General features: G+C 43.8%; 1 protein-coding gene across 2 annotated transcripts; it reads left to right on the top strand.

The window, feature by feature from the left end:
- Positions 1–747: 747 nt before the first annotated feature.
- On the top strand, positions 748–23,860 carry LOC121009622 (galectin-4-like). Of its 2 annotated transcripts, none has more exons than XM_040442856.1 (11): positions 748–789; positions 16,000–16,167; positions 18,999–19,087; positions 21,050–21,257; positions 21,402–21,530; positions 22,026–22,046; positions 22,135–22,173; positions 22,431–22,457; positions 22,730–22,818; positions 23,310–23,472; positions 23,629–23,860. In XM_040442856.1, exons 2-11 carry the CDS (start codon positions 16,021–16,023, stop codon positions 23,773–23,775), a joined length of 1,059 nt encoding a protein of 352 aa, XP_040298790.1. In that variant the 5' UTR covers positions 748–789; positions 16,000–16,020; the 3' UTR covers positions 23,776–23,860. The 2 variants fall into 2 exon arrangements, with proteins under 2 accessions (XP_040298790.1, XP_040298791.1); XM_040442857.1 differs by lacking the exon at positions 748–789 and adding an exon at positions 14,927–15,744.
- The last annotated feature ends 1,444 nt before the right edge of the window (positions 23,861–25,304 follow it).

The raw sequence follows: 25,304 nt of genomic DNA, 5'->3' as shown, positions 1-25,304 counted from the left end.
CACACTGCGATTTATGCCTACATAATTAATCATTTTGGTCCTGTAGATTTTGTTTAAAACATGCTTTTAAAATATGCAAATTACCTTGCTACCAGCAAGTAGGGCGGCTACTTGCTGGTAGCAGCCGCATCCTCCAATCCTAATGACGCCCCAACCGCATTGTGATTGACAGGGCCAGGGAACGGAATCGTTCTCTGCTGGCCCTGCCTGTTTGCATTCAAAATCTGGCGCCTGCGCCGCGGCCGTACCTGTCTTCAATCGGCGCAGGCGCACTGAGAGGCGGCCGCTCGCTCGGCCGCTCCATCCTCAATGCTCCTGCGCCGGGTGTAGATGTGACGTCATCGGCGCAGGCGCATCGAGGATGGAGCGGCCGCCTCTCAGTGCGCCTGCGCCGATTGAAGACAGGTACGGCCGCGGCGCAGGCGCCAGATTTTGAATGCTAACAGGCAAAGCCAGCAGAGAACGATTCCGTTCCCTGGCCCTGTCAATCACAATGCGGAGGGGGCGTCTTTAGGATCGGAGGATGCGGCTGCTACCAGCAAGTAGCCGCCCTACTTGCTGGTAGCAAGGTAATTTGCATATTTTAAAAGCATGTTTTATACAAAATCTACAGGACCAAAATGATTAATTTGATTATGTAGGCATAAATTGCAGTGTGGGGATTATAAGTAAGCAAAAAAACTCAGAGTGAGCAGCCGATTCCTCCAATCAGGAAGCAGCTCAGTGCCTGATGTGCCCGCCCCTCTGTGAGGTCTTTGGTGGAAGTTTGCTCCCACAGCTAGCAGCGCGGTAAGTACCAGCGAGCCCTGCATTTACTGTTATCAGCAGTGATGTCCCACATGCTGACCCTCCTCTGGGTCCTCCTGCCCTTCTCTATGCTTGTTAACCCCCAGCACTGCCTTCACTACTCCTAGGCTGACACTGTGAGAGGGCAGAAGGAAGGAAGCAGCAGCGCTCTGCATGATGGAGCTGACAGGAAGACGGGCTGTTTGCTGGGTGACTGTACTTACAGCTGTCAGGGTCAGACAGGAGCCTCAGCTCTGCTCACTGTAGTGCATATGTATTCTTTCATATGGGACCTGGCATGTCCTGGATGCTCCAGATGGACTACCTCTGAGGTAAAAGGATGGGACATGACTAAAATTGCTCAGCTCTGCTCCCTGTTAATAACAAAGGGAGAAGTTGAGCTGTGAGACAGAGATCTAATGCTGTGGACCTGCACAAGATCTGTCCCAGGGGTCACATTGACCAGTGTGGACAGTCCTGCTGCAGTAATTAACCCTATAGGCTCTCCTCTGATTTACACCTATCATAAAATAAATAAAACTTAAAGGGTAAGGCCGAGTTCATGTCCCGTTTTTTCCATCCGTTTCATGTATACATACAGTGGCATCCTTCATCATAGAGTTTGAAAGAAAAATGTATATGTTAACCTATACGTTTTTTCTACTGGACTCTGCAGGATAGAAAAGCATAGGGTGCAGCACTTTTTTATCCCCCCCCCCCCAACATATAAGTAAAAACGGATGGCAAAAACGTGATGTGACCACAGCCTAACCTTTTATTTAGCTCCTAATGTACCCCGCACCTTCACTAATCAGTTTTAATTATTAAACTTTTTATTGGGGGGGGGGCCCAATTCTGAGTTTTGCTATGGGGCCCCATGATTTCTATGTATGCCCCTGGTCAGTGACGTAGGGATCGCCATAGCAACCATAGCAGTGGCTATGGGGCCCTACGCCACTGGGGGCCCATCCGTGCCGCCTTCTGTTGATTTTTTATTTATTTTTGTAACACACCAACCACACACAGGCAGCCAGGCCCGAGCCGCGGACCGCCCGCCCACTACACTAGACTAGTGTAGTAGGCGGGACGCGGGGGGTCCGAGGCTCGGGCCTGGCTGGGGAGGAGTCAGGACTGGAGCAGGGCGCACGCAGGGCCGACACAGTGGCTGCAGAGGCTCCAGCCAGGCCACTGAGTAACTCAGAAGATCCGATGGTATATTCTAACCCCCAGGCGTTCCCATGGTGACGGGGACGCTTGCCTGGGGGTTAGAATATACAGGGCCACGCCGCTCACAGCAGTATATTTATAAACTAATCAGTAACTACTTTAACTTTAATCATTGCTCATTGCTGAGCTCTTTACTTGGATTATTTGGATATCTTACTTTGTCTTAGCTCCGGTAATAGCAGGCAGTGCGGGGGGTGGCGCTCACTCACTGACGTCACGCGCCTGCGCCGCCTAGTGGGAGGAGCAGGCGCATGACATCAGTGAGTGAGCGCCGCCCCCCGCACTGCCTGCTATTACCGGAGCTAAGACAAAGTAAGATATCCAAATAATCCAAGTAAAGAGCTCAGCTATGAGCAATGATTAAAGTTAAAGTAGTTACTGATTAGTTTATAAATATATTGCTGTGAGCGTCGGGGAGGGGGATCTGTGGATGGCACTGTAGGGGGATCTGTGGATGGCAGTGCCATCCACAGATCTCCCATCCCCTAAACAGTGCCATCCACAGATCTCCCCCCTAAACAGTGCCATCCACAGATCCCCCCTAAACAGTGCCATCCACAGATCTCCCCCCTAAACAGTGCCATCCACAGATCTCCCCTAAACAGTGCCATCCACAGATCTCCCCCCTAAACAGTGCCATCCACAGATACCCCCTAAACAGTGCCATCCACAGATCTCCCCCCTAAACAGTGCCACCCACAGATCCCCCCTAAACAGTGCCATCCACAGATCCCCCTCCCCTAAACAGCGCCATCATGGCACTGTTTAGGGGAGGGGGGATCTGTGGATGGCACTGTTTAGGGGAGATCTGTGGATGGCACTGTTTAGGGGGGAGATCTGTGGATGGCACTGTTTAGGGGAGGAGGGATCTGTGGATGGCACTGTTTAGGGGGGAGATCTGTGGATGGCACTGTTTAGGGGAGGAGGGATCTGTGGATGGCACTGTTTAGGGGAGGAGGGATCTGTGGATGGCACTGTTTAGGGGAGGAGGGATCAGTGGATGGCACTGTTTAGGGGGGAGATCTGTGGATGGCACTGTTTAGGGGGGAGATCTGTGGATGGCACTGTTTAGGGGAGGGGGGATCTGTGGATGGCACTGTTTAGGGGAGGGGGATCTGTGGATGGCACGGGGGGGGGGCCCATACATTTTTTTGCTATGGGGCCCATGCATTTCTAGCTACGCCCCTGACTGGAACTAGATTTTTAGGTTGAGATTATCATGCACTATATGATGTCCGATTTTCATTTCTTACATCAATTGTTAAAGCAGCCCTAAATTAGGGCATTTTAGATACACTCTGGTGTTCCAGATCAATGTACCCCCCCCAGGGGGTTAATATCCACGCATGGCTGAGAGACTGAACACTGACACAGAAGTTGGTCAAAGCAATCTCTCACTTTTATTACATCAGGTAAGCGTATATATATCTTCAGAAGAGGGCAGTCCTCACTGAGACACAAACCATTGTTTCATTGGTCAAAGTTAAGAAGAGATAAGAGAAACAGAGATAACACTCTTCACATCTGCGCAGTAGGTACCACTTTGGAATGTTAAGCTAATGTAAACATCTAAGGGTCGCCATTTGTTAATGGTGGACTGTCTAACACTACTACTGCATACATCATATGTGACACTTCAAAGAGGTGCTTCTCTATAGGCAGTGAACAACATATATCATCAAGTCATGTGATTGGTTTAGGCATTCCACCACACTCCATGGGACACCTGCAGAAAGATGAGAAATCAGACACCTCTCACAGCACAGCTCTTTGCCCCCCTCTCTCTACGGTCTTTAAACAAAGAGAGGGGGTGGGAGGGAGGCACTTGGAGAATAAAAAGTTTAACTCATTACAGTCCTAGAGATACTGAATATAGAATAAAATTCACACATCTTTAACAGTCCCCCCTTGAATTTCATTCTCTCCCTAAACCTAACCATCTGTCCCAATGCTCCGCCTCCTCTTCACCAGCTTCCACGACAAGTCATTCCTAGCGAACAGCCTCCCGTGACACTGGATTTGAGCACGGGGAAGTCAGATGATCTTTCCCTAACTGGCGTTGACATTATATGGGGGGACTGGAGGTCATCAATGCTTCTGATTTTCCGGATCGATGTTTTCATACAATTTTTCCATATTCTTTTGAGTCATGATCAACAGTCACACAAGGGAAAACCAGTCTCAACACTTCCTTGAAATCAATCCAATTTTCCTTTTCTTTGAGCTTCACTGTGCATGTGGTCAACAACACTCGGAATGGACCATCAAACCAGGGTTTTAGGACTTTTCTAACGTGTCTTTTTCTACCACCCAATCTCCAGACACAAGTGGGTGGGTTCCTGGTACTTTATCAAAACCTGGAAGTGAAGCAAAAACTCGAAAATGTACTTTAGTCAAATGCTTGTACAAAACTGATCACATAATCTGTCAGACAACCATGTTGCATCTGAAGCTGCTGTGGGAAATAAATCCTATCCTAGGGGCTGACCCAAAAAGGACCTTATAGGGACAAAGGCCTGTCTCACGGTTAGGCATATACCTTACTAAAAGAGGGCTACCAGCAGGCACTCTAAGGTTTTTTTGAATTTTTAACTTAGTGTCCCGTTCAGTTCCTTTTCCCTACTCTACTGCTGCTTTGTGGATGTACGAAGCATGTAAGGCCTGTCCTACACCCAAAACCTTCATCATCTCCTGCATCACTTCACCTGTGAAGTGAACACCTGTGTCACTTTCAATGATCTAAGGTACCCCATACCTGCACACAACTTCGGCCATAATCTTCTTTACTTCTTTGGGTACGGTTTTGGCCATCCTGAAAACAAGTCATCACATATCAATACATACTCATACATACCCACCATGGGTAGTTTAAGGTAGTCTGCAAACGTTGAAACAGATACAAAAAGCAAGACGTGTTTCTTGGGTACCTTAACCACCTTGCCCACGTTGTTCTGGACACGAACTGTTTATCCTTGAGTATGTCTGACTGTTACAGTGCTGAACCCTGGGGTGTACCATATGCTACGTACTAAATCACACATAGCAGTTTTTGTCTGGTGCATCACTCCATGGGTTGCCTGTGCCATCGTGGATTAGAGCGACCTGGGAAGGTAAAGTTTCCCTTCTTATTTGTAGTCCCCCCTTTTCCATCCACCAGTCCCTTTCCTCCTACCCCATCTGGTTCTGTAAGGTCTTAAGAACTTTCGGGAGACAGGAAGAGTTATTTCAGGGACCTGAACTGTGGCCACTTAAGACAGGGGTCTGCTTAGGTAATTTGGCAGCCATTTTTGATGCCTGATCTGCCGTGGCTTTCCCCTTTGCCTCCTCTGCATCTGTTTACAGTGGCCTTTCGTTGCTATCATCACCTCTCATGTTAGTGACAAGGGGGCTTCCATCAGAGACCTCACTGCTTCCCTATCTTCAATGGGTTTACCTGAAGCAATCAAGGAGTCTCTGGCTTTCCATATGGGCCCATAGTCATGGGCTATCCCAAAAGCACACCTGGAATCAGTGTAAATGTTGGCTGTTTTTCCATCTGCATATCTGCAAGCCATCTTCAGAGTCTTTTAGCTCCACTTCTTGAGCAGACATGTGTGGTAGTTCACGTTTAATCACCACTGCCCAACCTGTGTAGTACCTGCCATCCTGGCCATACCTCGATCCATCCACAAAGAGCACATGATCTAGATTACCTAATGGATGATTTACCAAATCCCACTACCTCTCGTGACATCATCTGCAAACAGTCAGGAGCCTCTTCCTTTGAATCTGGAAGAAAAGTTTAAAGTGCGGTGCCCTAACTCTTCCCTCCCCCCTTGGTCCAGAGGCAACAGGGTGGCTGGGTCCAAAGTATTACACCTTTGGAGAGCAACATTGTCAGGCAACAAAATGGAACACTGCATTCTCAAATAACGGGCAACAAAACAATCATTTGGATTGTACGTTCATGAGGATAGATGTAATATCACCATCACTTTGTGGTTCAGAACTATCTCAGAGCTTTCATCGAGCATAGCTAGTACAACTACTACAGCTCTGATGCAGAAAGGGGCACCTCTGGCCACGGGATCAAGTCTGGCTGAATAATATGCCACGGGGCGTTATTGCTGGCCATGCAGTTGGGTGAGGACAGCTGAGTCATGGTCACTCTCTTCATAGCAATACAATCTAAATGTAATAATCTGATAGGCCCAGTGTGGGGGAACACAAAATTGCCAGTTCTAGGCATAAAAAGCATCTACCACCTCATCTTTGATGCGGTAGGGACTAAAGGACAAATCAATCACAGTGGAGTGAGTAGGGGTAATGGGAACCTGAGCCAACAAGGTGTGTGTATTGGGCACGATGTGGGTGTTAGAAACTGTGGCTTCATTAACGGCATGCAGGTCATGTACCATCCAATGGTGAGTGGTTTTGCTTTTTTCAGCTTCTGGGAGTACTGATACAAACATGGACCAGGGAATTTTATCACTAATGGCCAACAAACAAAGTTCCTGGTCGTTGAGGGCACCTGTAAGTTTCACAGTGCCGTCCTCCTGATGTGAGATACCAGCATGTACTTTTGCAAGCAAATCTGCACCTAGGAGGCAACAAGGGGCGTTACCACTGACCAGCAAGCGGGCAAGCGCATCTTGGTTAGGGGCAAATCTAATATGGATGGTTTCTGTTGAAAAAAAGGAGCGTACTACTTTCCCATCCACTTCTACCCAAAGACTGGTGTGCTTGGAGAGTAAATCAAGGGAGGCCATGTTTGCTGTGCACAACTGTCTTGGCTGCTCCAGTATCAATCAAAAACGGGACTACTTCTTTATCACCCAGAGTGAGGGATATCATTGGGCCAGACTGAATCTGCTAAAAATGTTTAAAAGTAGAGCCGATACTGGATTTCCTGTTTCCTAATCTTGATCTAACTCATTCCCCCCCTTTCCTGTCTTTGTGTTCTCCTTATAACAAAAAACATGGGTGTCTGTGGGGACGGACAGTGATCCGGGCATAGTCGACATAGAATACAATCCTCTCGTGTGGTGTGGACGAGGAGTACCACACACAGCACAACACTCTCTCTTCTGGGATCTGGGTCCCACAGACTCTGCAGGCCCATCATAGGGTGGCAGACTTACTTTTTCCTCACTTCAATGAGGCGTTTGACATCAGGGCTGTAGCAATGCCAAAGGAACACTACCTATGGTTGGCACCACTGAACCACCCAATGCCGCTTGATGTTACTTTACATTTTGGCTTACAGAAGTATCCAACTTTCCCTATCGTGGAATTAATAGACTGGAATACAAAACAGGACTTCTCATCTTCCATGGGAGTGTCTAATAACTAGAGGATGGGCACAAGGGCTGTCGTTGTCTGTAACGTTCACCCCTATCCTCCTCCCTCCGCTCTTAGCCATCTAAGTCCACCCCCTTCAGTCAGACGCTGTGGTCTTCCCTTTTGTCCGTCAGTAATGTGCCAGCTATCTATAAGAACAGAGCTATGATGTTTAGCACAACACTTAACATGTTAGGGCTCTTTCACACTTGCGTTCTTTTCTTCCGGCATAGAGTTCCGTCGTCGGGGCTCTATGCCGGAAGAATACTGATCAGTTTTATCCTAATGCATTCTGAATGGAGAGAAATCCGTTCAGGATGCATCAGGATGTCTTCAGTTCCGGACCGGAACGTTTTTTGGCCAGAGAAAATACCGCAGCATGCTGCGCTTTTTGCTCCGGTCAAAAATCCTGAACACTTGCCGCAAGGCCAGATCCGGAATTAATGCCCATTGAAAGGCATTAATCCGGATCCGGCCTTAAGCTAAACGTCGTTTCGGCGCATTGCCGGATCTGACGTTTAGCTTTTTCAGAGTGGTTACCATGGCTGCAAGGACGCTAAAGTCCTGTTTGCCATGCTAAAGTGTAGTGGGGAGCGGGGGAGCAGTATACTTACCGTCCGTGCGGCTCCCCGGGCGCTCCGGAGTGACGTCAGGGCGCCCCACGTGCATGGATGACGTGTCGCATGGATCACGTTATCCATGCGCATGGGGCGCTCTGACGTCATTCTGGAGCGCCCGGGGAGCCGCACGGACTGTAAGTATACTGCTCCCCCGCTCCCCACTACTACTATGGCAGCCAGGACTTTAATAGCGTCCTGGGTGCCATAGTAACACTGAACGCATTTTGAAGACGGATCCGTCTTCAAATGCTTTCAGTTCACTTGCGTTTTTCCGGATCCGGCGGGCAGCTCCGGCAAATGGAGTGCACGACGGATCCGGACAACGCAAGTGTGAAAGGGCCCTAACAGGTAACTTCAGGCATTGAAACAAACAGATCTGACAATACAGACATGAACACACAAAGGGCCCATAAAAACTTTTGATTGACTTCGATATAAAAAAATGTACAGCTTGATCAATGCTGTTGGCACCAATAAAAACCCAAAAACTTCCAAGAAAAATAAAATAAAATTCTCAATGCGCATATTATTTAAAAAACAAATACCGTACTCCATACGCATTCATATACATTTTCATGTACTCATTTTCATTAACAGCTCATAATCAGTCTTCACACATATTCGCCTCAATTACAACTCAAAGCCACACCCATTCACATTCCACTGAATCATTTATGTCTTCCAACCCACATTGTTTCATCCCAAAACTTGCAGCACAGACAAACACAGCTTTCCTGGAAACAGATAGCCACACCACACCCAGAATTGCTGATGGTCTGTCGCTGTAAGACAATATACATGTTATAATCATACAGTCATTTTGTTAAAAGCTGGATTCCCACAGTGCACTGCTTGGGAAAGAAGAAAGAAGAAAGAAAGTTATTGAACAATTCTGTGTTGTATAATATATTACACATATAACATCACTTACTCTGCATGATTCCCTGCCCCCATGATTCCCTCCCCCCTTTCCCTGCTCTTCTTATCTCAGGAATGTTTCTGTGTGAAGGTGGGGGGGGGGGGAAATGAATTTCTCTATTTCACAGTTCCATTAACTGACCTTCCTTTAGGATCTTCTCTATTTAACCAGTTCATTTCTGAACATTTAGCACAAGCGCCTTTCTGATTGCAGACACTGGGGCACTTTCTTTCTTGCTAATGCCATCAATTATCATCCTGACACTGCTCTGTTTTCTCACTCGTTAAAACTCCCCCTTTAACATCACAGGAGTTCTGATGCCCTCAGTCTGTAAGCTCTAACTTCACAATTTCTTACAGATTTTCATCCCTGTTGCCAGCCGGGCGACCTTCTGTCCGGGGCCACACTTTCTCTAACATTCTTTGTCACATTTTAACTTTCAATTCTCCATGTGAGTGGGACTGACCCACCTTAACAACAGTATTTCAAACTGACACACACACAAAACAGAGGAGTGATCAGCACCTTTTAACCCTTTCCTCCGCAGACAAAGGTTTCACCCTCCCACTGGTTTGCTCCAATCTGACTATCACGTCTGACTAGTCAGCTGGGACTCCCCGCACGTCTTCCCCAAAACCAGGGGTCAGGCGGGCTCCGTCGCGTCTTCCTGGGGTCTGGTCAGGTAGTCTCCGCAGTCTTCCCTTTGATCAATGAGTCATGCGGAACTACCGTCTTCCTAGGGTCAGGTCAGGTAGTCTCCGCAGTCTTCCCTTAGATCAATGAGTCATGTGGAACTACTGTCTTCCTGGTCAGGTCAGCCGGAGTTCCTTTGTCCCACACCTTGGCGCTACAGCACCCCCTTCCAAACCAGGAGGTTACTGTCCCCTCCCTTTGTCTGTGGTTTTACCGTCTGTGCTCAACTCACTCCTCACATAAATCACAGACACACACAAAACATATACACACCAGAGTGATCTATGATTTCAGACTATGGTTCTATGGACCCCAGGCTTTCAGCATTACAGCCGACTACTATACTTACATGGGTACCACCTCACAGCAGACTAAGCCAACATGAAGTGACAAACTAAATGGCAGAAAGGCAGGTAAGAGTATTCTTACCGTTCTATGAAAGCCGGCCATCTCCTCTCTGCCGTTCGTCAAGTCCTGGGGCCTCTTGTGTGTCGGCTGTTGATGCTCCTTTCGCCTTGGGGCATTTTAGATACACTCTGGTGTTCCAGATCAATGTACCCCCCCCCCAGGGGGTTAATATCCACGCATGGCTGAGAGACTGAACACTGACACAGAAGTTGGTCAAAGCAATCTCTCACTTTTATTACATCAGGTAAGCGTATATATATCTTCAGAAGAGGGCAGTCCTCACTGAGACACAAACCATTGTTTCATTGGTCAAAGTTAAAAAGAGATAAGAGAAACAGAGATAACACTCTTCACATCTGCGCAGTAGGTACAACTTTGGAATATTAAGCTAATGTAAACATCTAAGGGTCGCCATTTGTTAATGGTGGACGGTCTAACACTACTACTGCATACGTCATATGTGACACTTCAAAGAGGTGCTTCTCTATAGGCAGTGAACAACATATATCATCAAGTCATGTGATTGGTTTAAGCATTCCACCACACTCCATGGGACACCTGCAGAAAGATGAGAAATCAGACACCTCTCACAGCACAGCTCTTTGCCCCCCTCTCTCTACAGTCTTTAAACAAAGAGAGGGGGTGGGAGGGAGGCACTTGGAGAAGAAAAAGTTTAGCTCATTACAGTCCTAGAGATACTGAATATAGAATACAATTCACACATCTTTAACAGTCAAATTCACACATCTTTAACACAATCATGGTGGATCACAAAAAGCTCACCTTTGCATGTGGTCTCGGGAACAAGACTGAGACTAATTAAGTATTAACCCTCAGGTGCTGTGTTGGCGGTGGTCGCCATGTGTCGCTGTGCCAAATTAGAGTAGGGACCGACGCAAAAGAGGTCACCTTGATGCGGTGAGTGGGCCTAAGTATTTTGATCAAAAGCGTATACTGGTGGAGATAATCCTCCACTGGAGTAGTTTGGCTTTCCTGCCTCTTCCTCTTCAGAACACATGCATGCTCAGCCTAGTTGGAGGGAGGAGACAGTTGTCGGCCAACATCCATCTAATATGAATAGCCAGCTTCACTGAAAAACCATTGTTGAAAATAGACAACCCCTTTAAGACAACTTCTAGACTGAAATAAATACCTCCACTGCCCTTGAACTTCTTATTTTTGATCATTTTGTAATTATACACCGCAGGGTGAGGGTACGCTCAGGGGTGAATAGATGGAGGATTTTCCAGTTCCTATGAGGTGCTCTGAACAGTTTTATTTTTGCCATAGTCCTCTGTGGTGCCACGTGGCGCGGCGGTCTGGTGTACGCAGCTCAGTCCCCGCAGCTGGCATGCCGATTGTCAAGGATTTTCTGGCCTCTCCTGACTGATAAGCTGCTTAATAATATCCGATATTTCCTGCCCAGCCCCATACAACACACATACCTGTGGTTAAAGGAGAGGGAAACGTGTTACCTCTGCCCCAAAGTGCAGCCGACCATGAGGAGGATGTGTGAAGGTCTTCAGGGTGGAGAACGAAATACATTTTGAGCAAATAACAGGACAATTGTCGTCGAGCAGCCGTTTGTGGTTCACCCTGAAGAACCTGAGAGATGAGTCAGTGCCACCCGGGTTATTGCCAGTAATGGCGGGCGATGTACACAGACCTCATAGGGGCTCCATAGTAGTAACTTAGTATTGGCCCCCCTGACCCACCAAGTTTCCCAGTATGCATCAAACACACCCAGAATGAAAAGAGAGACTCCCAAGATTTATGACAAATTTACCATTTTTTTATTTAATGATAAGAAATTTTTAATAATTAAAAACTTAAATGTTGCCCTTCGTTTCATCCACTTCTGACGACTTGGTGCTTATTCTGAATACAACATTTCTCAATGTATTTACACCAGACAGCTGGCATAAATCCACTAATACAGTGGTAGACAACCTCCAGCTGTTGTGAAACTACAACACCCAGCATGCATATTTCATAGAAATAAATGGAGCATGCTGGGAATTGTAGTTTCACAACAGCTGGAATGCCGAAGGTTGATGACCCCTGCACTAATAGATCTCCTGCTTCCCCTCACACAGTATATTATATGCAGCCACCACTAGGGGGGGGGGGGGGGGCTCAGTGGGTAGGAATTTCTCCAGTTACCATTAAATTCAATGGAAGCTGTAAATAATGTCTTTAAAACAAACTCCCCCTAGTGGTGGCTGCTGGAAAATGCTAATGAATCTATGTCAGGAGCAGAAGAAGCAGTTCAGTGGCTTCTTCTTACAGACTCCATCACATAGTATTAACCTATGGCAGGTACGCCGCTCAGTAATGGTCTGAGCAGATACGTACAGTACTTTGAAGCTCCTGGGCCCCAATGAAAATTCAGTGGCAGGGCCTCACAGCTATCATGTGCCATTTAGAATAATAGGCATGAGGGTCTGTATGTAACCGCTATTTCTGCATCCCCTATTAACCCCTTCCGGATCTCCGCCGTACATGTACAGCGGAAGTCCGGTCTCTAAAGATGGTTCCTGCTCGCGAGTGCTTAAACATGACCACAGTGCTAAAACCGGAAGCAGCACGCTTCTCACTGGCTGAGATGGGGGAAGGCGTTCCAGGCTAGTAATAGGCCTGAGCTTGTACAAGGCTTCCAGGTCTATTACTAGTATATTCCAAGTCTGGCCTGCAGGTGGCAGCACTGCATTAGAATATTGGAATCATTGCATCTGAAAACACCCGTACTATTAAAATATAAAAATATTATTCCCATACGGAGAACAACGTAACGGGAAAAGAAAAAATTCAAAATGACCTATTTGTCATTTTTTTGTCATTTCACCTCTCCAAAATATTGAATGAAAAGTAATCAAAAAGTCACACACACTCCAAAATGGTATCAATAAAAAAAACTGCGCCCTCATACAGCTCCGTAGACATAACTATAAAAAAAAGTTATGGGGGTCAGATTATGGTGATCAAAAGAAAAAATACTTTTTTCCAAAGTTTTTTTTATTTTTTTCAGTATTAAAACACAACATAAACGATATAACTCTGGTATCACTGTAATCAGACTGACCCGGAGAATGAAGGCAACAGGTCAGTTTTACGGCATAAGGAACACCATAAAAACAAAACCCATAAAACAATGGTGGAATGGCATTTTTTATCCCTACTACATTGTATACAATAATTACTAGTGCCATTAAAAACTACAACTTGTCCCGCAAACGACAAGTCCTCATATTTGCCGCTTCGGGAAGGCGACAAAAACGGAAAATTACAAGTTCCTGAAAGGGATAAAAAGAGAAATGACCCCTTTTAGAACTGACCACAAAATATGGTGCTTTTTTGGGGGCCCCTTATCTGGATTCGAGAAGCTGTTTCTACTGTCATCTCCACCGACACACTTGATATCCTTGCTTTACCAGAACGTGATTGCCGATTCTCATAAAGATCCTCCAGGTTATATAGTGGGGTGGGAGCAGGAACTGGGAACCAAAATTGCACAGGCAGATCAACAAAAAGCCTTCATATTTTCCCACAAGCTCTCAATGGCCTGCTTTGCACAGGAAAAGAACTATAAGATTATGTCAAGATGGTCTAGATATCCAACCAGACTACACTGGATTTTTCCTACAGTCTCTGATTCTTGTTGGCGCTGCGGCAGGGATAGAGGTACTATGCTCCATATCTGGTGGGGATGTGGTTTGATTAGACCATTTTGGGACAAGGTATTCAAGGCATATCAAGGTATCACACAAAAATCGATTGATAACACTCCTCTCCATTCTGCCGGGCTCCATTGCCTTACAGAAAGAAAGCCTGCTGAGATCCTGTATCTCTGCGGCCAGATCAGTAATACCTAGGCACTGGCGCACGACACAGGTTCCCAACATGAGGGAGTGGTATCAGGAAATGCTATATATTGCCAGAATGGAGGAGATATCCGCGGAAGCCACAGATAAGACCTCCCAATATTTCAAAGTGGATTGAATTCCAAAAATTCCCCGAACTTTCATTCCTTGTTGGCGATTTGAGAGGTTCCTAACAGTTGGACCTTATAAAATATGCACTTATAATCCTTAAAATCCCCTACCTCCCCCTTTTTTCTTGTTTCTTTCCCTTCCTATTTATATTACCTTTCTTCCCTTCAATTTCCATTTTTCTCTCTCTCCTTCTTATACTATACCCCAATTGCTATCTCTATAGCACATGAAAAGAAGCAGAGGTCCAGTCCCATAGATATACAAATACAAGTGATCATTCATCTTTATTATCAGCACAGCATGATATATATAATTTCGTATACATCTTCTTTAGAACCTCATGTTATGTAAGATATAATAGTGACGCACATATAATTGTTTATTCGTTATTCTAATAACATATGAAAAGAAGCAGATTTTCAGCCTTGCATACATGTAAAAATGAATAGTTGTACATCCTTGTTATATGTATAATTTGGCAGATTCCTTCTTCTACACATGTATGTATATTTACCTTGGCACTTTTTGTTGTATAATGTCAATATATATATATATATATATATATATATATATATATAAAATGTTTAATAAAAATAAGTTTAAACTAAAAATAGAAATGAGCTCAAAACAAAATAATGGAGTGAAAAAGTTGAAAATTTTTGCGCAATCGCTAAAACTGCGCAAAAATTTGCGACTTTTATTAGCTCTGTGCTATGCTTGCCAGTTTTCTGAAAGTGGGCGTGTTTTCTTATGTAAATGAATCTCTAGACAGATTTACTTTTGCGACAATTTAAAAACTTGCAAAAAATTGCGCAATTTCACTCCAGTGAGGACCATGCTTATCTTATGCGACTTTTTAATAAAACATGCGACTTCTTCTAAAAAACTTGCGACTTTTGTAAAGCGGCTTACTGAAGGATAAATTGCTACTGTCAAACCACATTTATCACAGTATTAAAGGACCATTAATAAATCTGACTTAGCCAAAAGGGACTTTGGACATATGTAAAAGTGGAGTAAGATGTAAGTGTAATGATAAATCTGGTCCATTGTTTTTAGCTGCTATTTTGGAGGACTTGCTCAGACTGGGAGACATTTACATTCTACACTTTGATGAGATGCATCACGGTCCCAAAATCAGGAAATAATGTATTTTTCTGCCTATAAGACGCACTTCTATTTATTTAAATAACAGGAAAGAGTTACCGTAATCTGGGATACAAAATTCAAGCATCAAAAAGTATTTGCACCCCTTCTGGATGTCAAAAATGAAACATTTATCACTTTGGATAGTTTCCAATTAGAGATGAGTGAATTTCATATTTTGAAATTCGTTCACGCTTCGTTTACTGGTAAAAGGTGAATTGCGTTATGGATTCCGTTACCACGGACCATAACGCAATTCTATGACGGAATGCCTTTAGAGACATTCCGTTATTCATTCCATCATAATAGAAGTCTATGGCCAGCATAACGGATCCGTCCCGTTTCTGTTACGCAGGAGAAGGATAACTTCCTATAGAACTGGAGGTCCAGTATAGTGCAAAGACCATTGACCCATAATTCTGCTGGGTGCATGAGATCTGACCACCCTCAGCCAATACAATGCAAAACACAGTTCCAAGTTTGGGTTCTAATCCACTAAGTAATACTACAGTTCTGCTCTTTCCTACACCTCATTTATCTTTGCCCTTCATTCTGCAAATGACTGAGTACTATTATCCTCACTTATCAGAACTTCCCACTTACATTTCCAAGTCTTCTTCCATGCAGCACCCAGGTATACGATGATCTAGTGTTCACTTTAATTAAATACATGAGTCCTTAGATTCTAAGTTCCAACAAGCAAGGTCTACAGGGTTTTCTCATCTCATCTTTCTCATCTTAGAAGGTGAGAGGAATCCCCCATGACTATCTATGGTTAGTTATCATTTGCATTTGTCCACGTATCCATCATCTCCTATCAGTCCATAATCAGGCTTTCCTATCAACTAAATGATAACACGACCAAAGGTTCTTCTCCTTCATATTGCAGTGAGCCAGGATCAAAGGTTGAATGAATGATCAAGACGTAGACCATGCCCATATCACGTGTATAAAAGCAACCTGCCGTGTGTACAGAGCACTTTTGTATTTTCCTAGGTGGATAACATCAGGCATGGCGTTTGTTTCAGCACTTGGTTACCAGCCGGTTTACAACCCGGTAAGTGACGACTTGGTTCTTTCTGCACATAGACCGCTATTATTTTTATAAATATTTTAGACTCAAATTTTCTTACTTTGAAAAATGTTTACATTTTGAAACAACATCCAATTTAGAGACAATCGCCCCTCAATACAATATTCGAATTTCAAGACCCTGATACTTTTCTGTGCAGTACCATGGTCAAACTTCTCATCGGGTTAGCTCTCCATGGGGGATAAGAGATGAGTTTTTCCAAATAGATCTGGGTGGAGAAATAGACATTATGTGAATTACCAAGTGGAATTGCAGAATAGAAAGAGACATAGGACATAAAGGAACAGACAGTTTTGGAAAATGTACATGTATGGAAAACTTGTAGCTTATGTTTTTGTATGGTGGTCTGTGCAGTTACCTTAATGATTACAAGCCTTATATATTCGTCCATTCATATGAATTGTGTTTTAGCCAGAAGGTAAAGGGTATGTATACTTTCGCAACCATGTTGTTTTTGCTAGAATGCATCTGAAAATATAAAAATAAAAAAAATACTTTTGCAAGTGACAACCTTCAGTTTTGCCTGCTGCGATGATCTATTGTTCTAGGTCTTCCTTACCGGGGCTGTCCCATCCTGGGTAATTTTCTCTTATCTTCTAGCATTAAACTTTTATGTGCGCTTGATCGGTATGCTCCAGTACCTGGAACTGCCTGGCATCTCTACCACTAGCTGGAAAGCTATATTAGATCCCTTCATGCTTTGACTGATTTCCATTGACAGGTTATACCTTTTGATCATCTGTGCCTACAAAAGAATCCACCAGTACAAACTGTGCCGCTTCTGTATGATCTGTTTAAGGGAGGGCAGACCCCTGGCCTGGACATTACATTCTTCTCTAAAGGCTCCTTCCCTTTGATCATTCCAAGTTTTTACTTCTTACACACAGATCTTCAATAATGCTGTTTCACCTAGGAAAAGGTCCTCTCTAGATTGAATAGATGTCCAACCACATTACATGACATGTTCTTCTGTCCACCTCTGCCACCGGTTGGAACTGTAGACAGGCCATTGACTCATAGTCTCACATTTGGTACAGTCATTTTGGGGCGGCCATTTTGTGGTTTCACCTTCAATGGCTATTGTCCTTCTTCCGCCATGTAAGGAATCTCCTTCTCATTTCAAAAAAAGGTTTGCTGTGACAATTCTAAGGGTCGGCTAGATGTCTTTTCCCCAGATATTGGAAACAGACGATAACCCCTTCTTTCTTTCAATGTGTTGCCGAGATCCATCATATTTTTCATCTGGAAGAGCTTATTAACCAAGCCATGGTTATAGCTGAATCTTTTTTCATCCTCTGGACACCATACTTGCTTACACGGCTTGCCTCCCCATTAGTTTGTTCGGGAGGGCTCCATGAGCTTCACAGACCTTTTTCTTCTTACCCTCTTTTTCTCTGTTGCCTTCCATTTAGGCCTCTTGCACACGACCGTATGGCTTTTTCAGTATTTTGCGGTCCGCAAAAAATGGATCCGCCAAAAATACGGATGACGTCCGTGTACATTCCGTTTTTTGCAGAACGGAACAGCTGGCCCCTGATAGAACCGTACTATCCTTGTCCATTATGCGGACAATAATAGGACATGTTCTATCTTTGAACAGAACGGAAAAATTGAAATACGGAAACGGAAAGCATACGGAGTACCTTCCGTTATTTTTTGCGGATCCGTTGAAATGAATGGTCCGTATACGGAACGCAAAAAACGGAACGTAAATGGTAAAAAAAAAGTTTGTGTGCAAGAGGCCTTAGGCCCCTTTCACACAGGCGAGTTTTCCACGCGGGTGCAATGCGTCAGGTGAACGCATTGCACCCACACTGAATCCGGACCCATTCCCTTCAATGGGGCTGTTCAGATGAGCGGTGATTTTCACACATCACTTGCGCGTTGCGTGAAAATCCCAGCATGTTCTATATTCCGCATTTTTCACGCAACGAAGGCCCCATAGAAATAAATGGGTCTGCGTGAAAATCGCAAGTATCTGCAAGCAAGTGCGGATGCAATGTGATTTTCACGCATGGTTGCTAGGAGATGATTATGATTATGTATTATTAAACCTTATAACATGGTTATAAAGGAAAATAATAGCATTCGTAATACAGAATGCTTACTAAAATGTGGCTTGAGGGGTTAAAAAAATAAATAAAAATGCACTCACCTCATCCACTTGTTTGCGCAGCCGGCAGGGTCTTCTTTCTTCTTCTTTCAGGACCTGCAAAAGGACCTTTGATGACGTAATAACCATGTTATAAGGGAAAATAATAAAATGAATAGAACACCTAACCCAAACCCGAACTTCAGTGAAGTCCGGGTTCGGGTCTGGGTACCACATTCAGTTTTTTTTCACGCGCGTGCAAAACGCATTGCACTCGCGCGGAAAAAACTGAACATCGGAACACAATTGCAGTCAAAACTGACTGCAATTGTGTGCCTGCTCGCGCGGTTTTCCCGCAATGCACACGCAACGCATCCGGAGCAAATCCGGGACGCCCGTGTGAAAGGGGCCTTCTTCTCCATTTCTCTTGTATTTTTGTTTTTCTGACCTTTGGTTAGCCATAAAACTATAGCACAGGTATCGTGCTATCTAGGCAGAGAAATCATTCCGTACTGGACTGTTTGTATTGTTTATCTTTTTTCTCTCCCTCTTTTTGAATATAGATTATTTGCAAAGTATCTTCATTTTTTATATTAAATGCACAAGAGCAATTAAAAACTGGTTACAAAAGTATACATACCCTTTAATATTTCTTCTTATTGGGCACTTCACTTATTATTTTTATTTGTCTATCTTTCTTTAGACTATTCCTTTCAGGAACCCAATTTATGGCGGTGTGCGGCCTGGCATGTCGGTTTACATTCAGGGTTCGATCCCTCATCATGCTAACGGGTAACTAACTACCGTAGTTGTCTCAGGGTAGGCTCACAAAGAGGTTTTTTTTAGGAGGTTTTGAGGCAGATATTCCTGCAGGTTTTTCAACCAAAGCAAAAAAAAAAAAGTGGCTCAAAACCTCTAAAAATATTCGGAGTGAACCTAGCCTTTATCTATTTGGCATCAGATATTAGAGCTGGCTGTGTTACACCAAAAGAATATCAGACCAATAGTTGGAGTGTATAACAAAAGATCTGTGTGTGAAATTGGCCATCTGACCAATGAGTGGTCAGATAATCTGTCAGATAATCTGTTGGTTTAATACAGCACTAGGTATGCAAAGTATTTGGTTGATCCCCTTGTCCAGAGTGAACATATCTGATAGGACTAGCCATAGACATGAAAGTTGTCCACTTCAATGGACTCTGATTGGGATCTAAATGTCTGATCCTCCAAACAAAGGCTATATAAGCAGCCTTAATGAGCCCAATCCAGTTTGATTTTTAGTTTTAATGTATGATGAGAACCTACAAGGATGTGGTCTCCACAGGGGTTACAATGTTAGCAGGCAAGGATGTGAAAATATACTTGGGTCATATAAATAAGATGGACCTCAATGTTACAGGAGGTTAGGAGTGTGGTAATGTCAAGTGGGCCCGATTTTTATCTTTTCTATGAGGCCTCACATACAAAGCACTGCCCTCACAGTCTGTCCATGGCGGGGAGCAAAAATTATATAAAATATTGGATTTTTAGCTGTGAGATTTTTTGTTTTCCCCAAACTAAGTGCCACCAGAGCGGTAGACACTAAATTTTAGATTGTCTTCCTTTTCATGGATGCACTAGAACCATAGGCCCAATTTATCATCATCATCTGATGTAACGCCACAATATAATGTGAATGTGGTAATGAGTAATGATGTTAATTATTATGTGAGCCCAATGTGACTTGGCTCAGTCATTCAGGTAAAATTTTATATATGGCATTTAGTTGATTACGGCAATATCAGTACAATTTCGCTTCCAGAGTACTCTATTTTATTGCAGGTATTAGCACACAAGCTTTATCAGGTAATGCTTCGTAGAGCAGAAGTGCAAACCCTCTAGGTCGGAGGCCTATCTAGTACTGCTTTTAAAATGGATGATGCAATATATGAAATTGGCCAATGGAGTTCAAGGTCTGGTCTGGTAACCAGGTCATGTCTCTGTCACAAGGACTTTTCAGGGTGTGTCCCCTTCATGGGATGTTGGCGCTTAAGTTCCTCACTCTCTTTCGTTTGACTCCTCCTTCTAGAGGAGCCTAAAAGAAACTAAGAGCTCAGGGGGATGCTTGGACAGTAGTCTAGGCAGACACTAAAGGACATTTGCACACTTGCAAGACTTTCTGGCTTATTGTTTGGCAGCCCTTTTCCTTTTGGAGAGGGCTTGCAATAAATTGTATTCACTTTTTCACATAAAGACAGAAAAGAGGAAGAGATTTCAGAAGTAGATAATGACTACACTCTGCTCAAGGTGCACTGACATGAGCTACTTTAATAGTTTGAATAAATACATTGACCCACATGATCCATGCCCTAGTACTACAGGTACACTTGTCACGATAATGGGTGTTTTTCTGATCTGATCTATGGCTTGTTCACTCTTGATATTATGACTAACTCGTCTAGGATATAACACTTATGGACAATTTTTAGGAAAGGTTACTGCTGGTATCTGAGGATTTTGGGAGTTGGACCCACACTGATCATACATTGATCATTGATAGGGGTCCCAGGGCATGAACCCTCCTCAGATCACAGATTGATAGGCCATAATTCACAGAGACCCCACCCCCACCCCATTTACATTATGTGATCATCATTACACCATATATGCTCTTCTCTTAGGTAGGTGCAGAGCAGGTGAAGGCCAGGAAATGAGAAGACCTTTTAGCAGAAAAGGTCCATCATTGTAACTTTGGTGTCCTTGTGTTCCTCTTAGGTTCTGTGTGAACTTTGCGTGTGGTCTTTACGAGGGAGCAGACATTGCTTTCCACTTTAATCCCCGCTTCCAAGGGAAGGACAAGGTGGTGTTTAACAGTTTTGATTCTGGATCATGGAGAGGTGAAGAGAAAAAGAAAGATGGTTTCCCCTTTCACAAAGGCGGGTACTTTGAATTGGTGTTTTTTATCAATCCTGGAAGCTACCAGGTAAGGAATCAAAACATGGACAAGACCTATTTTTACTAAACCACAATCTCTAATCCAAGATGTTTTACTTCTGCATACAGTTTACCAATGATAGTTCATCCTTCTTTAGCAAAAATAATGACCATCCATTCTCATCCTGTCCAGGTGAACGTAAATGGTTCTTACTTCTACGAGTTCAGTCATAGAATTCCTCTAGAGAGGGTGGAGTCTGTTCATGTAGATGGAGATGTCATTATCCAATCTTTGAGCGTTGTTGGAGGAGCAGCAGGTGGGGTGAGTAAAACGTTGGTTATAAAGATTGCAAAGGTTGCAAAGAAAAGTACATGCCAATGATACACAAAAGAGGAACATACTGGTGAGGAACATGTTGATGTCAAGAGAAGGAAACTGTCGAAGTAGAGTAACTTACTACAGACTAAAGTTGGCCATACACATTAGATTGATGTTGGCAGCAGCGGCTGACCATCTAATGTGTGTATGGGGACCCCTGACTCTGCCCCGATGGCAAATATCAGGGGAAGGAAAGATTGATCACAATGAATTTGAAAATCAATTTGGCAGTGACTCAGGGAAAAGACAGCTGAAAGGGAAACATGATGGTGACTTAAGGAATAAAGGGAAGAGCAAAGTTCTCATCACTAGGCAGGAGATGGGTTAAAGAACTATAATTGTAAATTCAGAAAATAGAACAATTGGTAGCCGACATATACAAGACTCTAAAGTATTAGAATTAACCTGCATTTTTTCCATTTTCCCTTCCTATTGTAGGGCCCAATTGTTACTCCCGAGGTAGGTGTCATTGGATAGAGTTATTAGTTGAATCACTAGGCACCTGGACATGGGGCCATTGTAATGGGTTTTCTCTCTGTCTCCTAAGGTGATGCCATTGCATGGATATCCATCAATGACCCTGCCTGTAAGTATATGTTCATCAGTTAGGCTCTGTACAAACTGCGTCAGAGAAATTTGGCATTTGTCCTGCCAAGAGCTCCCAGTGTATATGTCAAAGTACTGATAGCGTTGCATTCACCCAATGGAGACTAAGAGTGTCCTTTTGGCCTCCTTTGGAGTGGTTTATGATGCTTTAACGAAGTGTATCTGTCTGTACACATACTTTCTTAGCAATGCATTAAGATTATGTAAACTCCATAATCATTTTTTTCTTCTTCTCAGGCAATGGGTGGACCCACCTATAACCCGGTCAGTATACAGGGGTCTTAAGCAAATCCCGTTCTATGTGTATATCCACAAGCTTGTCTTTCTGTCCCCTTGTCCAGTAACGTATTCCCCAACTGGTCACATTGTAATGATTTCCCTATACAGTATATCTAGAGTAATGACTGATTGTTAATTTCTTGTGCAATCTTAAAGATATTATCACATGACCGGTTGGAGGGTAAGGAACAATGCTCTCATCTATGATGTGGCCATGTTCTTGCCTCTTGACATTTGTGTGCATTGCCTCCTTGCAGCCTGTTCCTTACTATGCAAACATACCTGGAGGAGTAACACCAAAGAGGACCTTTGTGATCAGAGGGTTCATGCCAATGGGAGGCCAAAGGTGAGGGAGTGGTGGTACTATGAAGTGACTCATTATAGTCTAATATTTGCCTCACTGAACAAATATAATAATTTGCACATTAATTATAGCTAACTCTGTTATTTCCTGGAGCCAATTTACTACTGATGAGGGTAATGGAGCTGGCTATTTTTTATTAATTATAATAATGTGTAATCATAGAGGAGAGGATTTGTTGTCTCGGTGAATCTCTGCCACCATTTTCGGTTAGAAATTCTCTGATGATAAACTCCTTAAATAAATGTTTATCAGAATTGGAGCATCGCTTTACTGTTATACAGTTCTAAATCCCCAACATAGCGTTAAAACAGAATATTCTTGTTGACTGCATCCACCACTAGAGGGAGCTTAAGAGTTTACAGTTTATGCCCTAAGCTCCTGTTCTCCCCCTAGTGGTGGCTGCAAGCAACCGGAATGTTGTTATAGATCTAGGACCTAGCGATACTTAATAACGTGTTTCTTTTTTTTTCTAGTTTCCACATAAATTTTGCGACATCAAGTGGTGACATAGCTTTACACTTTAATGTTCGCCTAAATGAGTTAACAGTGGTGCGAAACAGCAAAATTGGGGGCGATTGGGGTGGTGAAGAGAGGGACATGACTGACAACCCCTTTGTGCCAGGGCAGTATTTTGATGTAAGTATCTGCACTTCTAATGACTATGGAAAGAGTTTAGGACTGATGGGTTCACAGGCAGGGTTGCAGACAGTCCATGTTTTTACCTTGGGGTCTGTTTTAGGATGTTTAGCTGATCATAGGACCAAGAATGAACTATGTGGTATATTCCTACAGATCTCTGTCCGGACCGGCAATGGGCGATACAAGGTCTTTGTGAATGGACAACCCTTCTGCGAGTATTTTCACCGCTTCCCAGCCCTGCAAATGATTGACACCCTGGAGATTGGAGGAGATGTGGTGCTCTCACTTGTACAGTTTTAAATACCTCCAATTGTGCCCTAAGGTGGAGAGCAAAATTAATTCTGGTCTATGTTAAAAGGGACAGATACCCAGGTCAAAGATTCTAAAACTCAGCTCTAGTTATGAGTATTAATAAAATGTAAAAAAAAATAATATATCTAAACTCTATTGTGCAGAACGGTCTCAGATTTATTCTGCGGGGTGGCAATGGTTGGCTTTGGCGTGCTGGAACCAGTCAGTTTGAAACAGCTCCTTAGGGACTGATTCTAACATGGGCAAAAAGGGCAATTGTCCTGAAGCCTCCAAAACCCTGTGCAACTCCTGTATGCCCACTAATGATTGATGGCTACTGTCTCTCAACTGGGTGAAGGACTGAAAGAGTTGGGTCCATGGGGTGTCCATGAATACAGCAGAAGCCATAGCTGGGGTCCGCTGTATTCTTCCTATGGAGTTAATATACAAACAGCCGTTCGTACCTGGACTTAACATGGACTGCAAATTTTGAAGTGGTCATCTCAGGATAGTCATTGGTGCCATATCTTTAGAACAGGCCGCCTATGTCCGATTGGCAGAAGTCATAAGGAAAGTATGTGCAACCGATGCACAGCAGTCCTGTAGGTAAGGGGGGCCTCTGCTTCCTCTATCATAAGGGGGATATTCTGACTGGAGAGCCCATATACTGTCCTTGCACAGGGACCCACAGGTGTCTATGTCCGCCCCTGGCTGTCATGTAGGTGTACCTTCTTCAGGGCAGAAGTGTTTCCCTTTCATATTTTAATCCAAGTATCCACAGAAGAGAGAAACATACAGACATGTAATGATGCGGGGAGGAGAAAGTGCTGGTGTATACTTGTATGTGGTGGCGTCTGTGACTTGGTGACAATAGACAGTCCACCGTTGCCTTAGAAAATGGCTGACTGTAGCCGCAACTTCCTGTCTCAAGTTAGAGCAGCTCTGGAGCACGAACTGCTGCTTTAACAAGCAACAAACCGTGTAGATGAAGAAGAGGAACATTCATGATTATATTGAGTTTTTGATTTAAGAGCAAAGATTAATTGTAATACGACTTTATTTTTCTTTTATTATGAAAATGATTACAGGGAACATCATACATCTTGGGAGGTAGAAACAAGAGGGCTACAAGAGCTATATACACAGCATAGACTATCTTCATAATAGGCAGTCAATAGGGCTTTTAATAAATATACTTTACACACGTATATACAATATATTCTTCCACTCTATTCATCACAATCATCCCCTGACGTACTCACCATGAATCAGTCCCAAGGAGTAGGACCTTACAAAAAGTGGGCTGAATTAAAGACCATAGTAATCCGGGAAAAGTCCTTTAACAGACATGCTCATGTAGTTGCTTAACTCATATACATCTTCCCCATGCTTTTTTTTTTTTTTTTGGACTCATCTGATCCAATTTTCCCATGTACACCAATCACTCTGGTTTGTTTCCATCCTGTATGTAGCACTTCCTGTTGCTATATCCAACCAAACCCATGATGCACTGCTCCTTCCTCGCCCCAGCTCTAGGA

The sequence above is a fragment of the Bufo bufo genome, chromosome 8, assembly GCF_905171765.1.
Source record: "Bufo bufo chromosome 8, aBufBuf1.1, whole genome shotgun sequence".
Taxonomy (NCBI): domain Eukaryota; kingdom Metazoa; phylum Chordata; class Amphibia; order Anura; family Bufonidae; genus Bufo; species Bufo bufo.
This window is presented reverse-complemented; position numbering and strand designations above follow the sequence as displayed.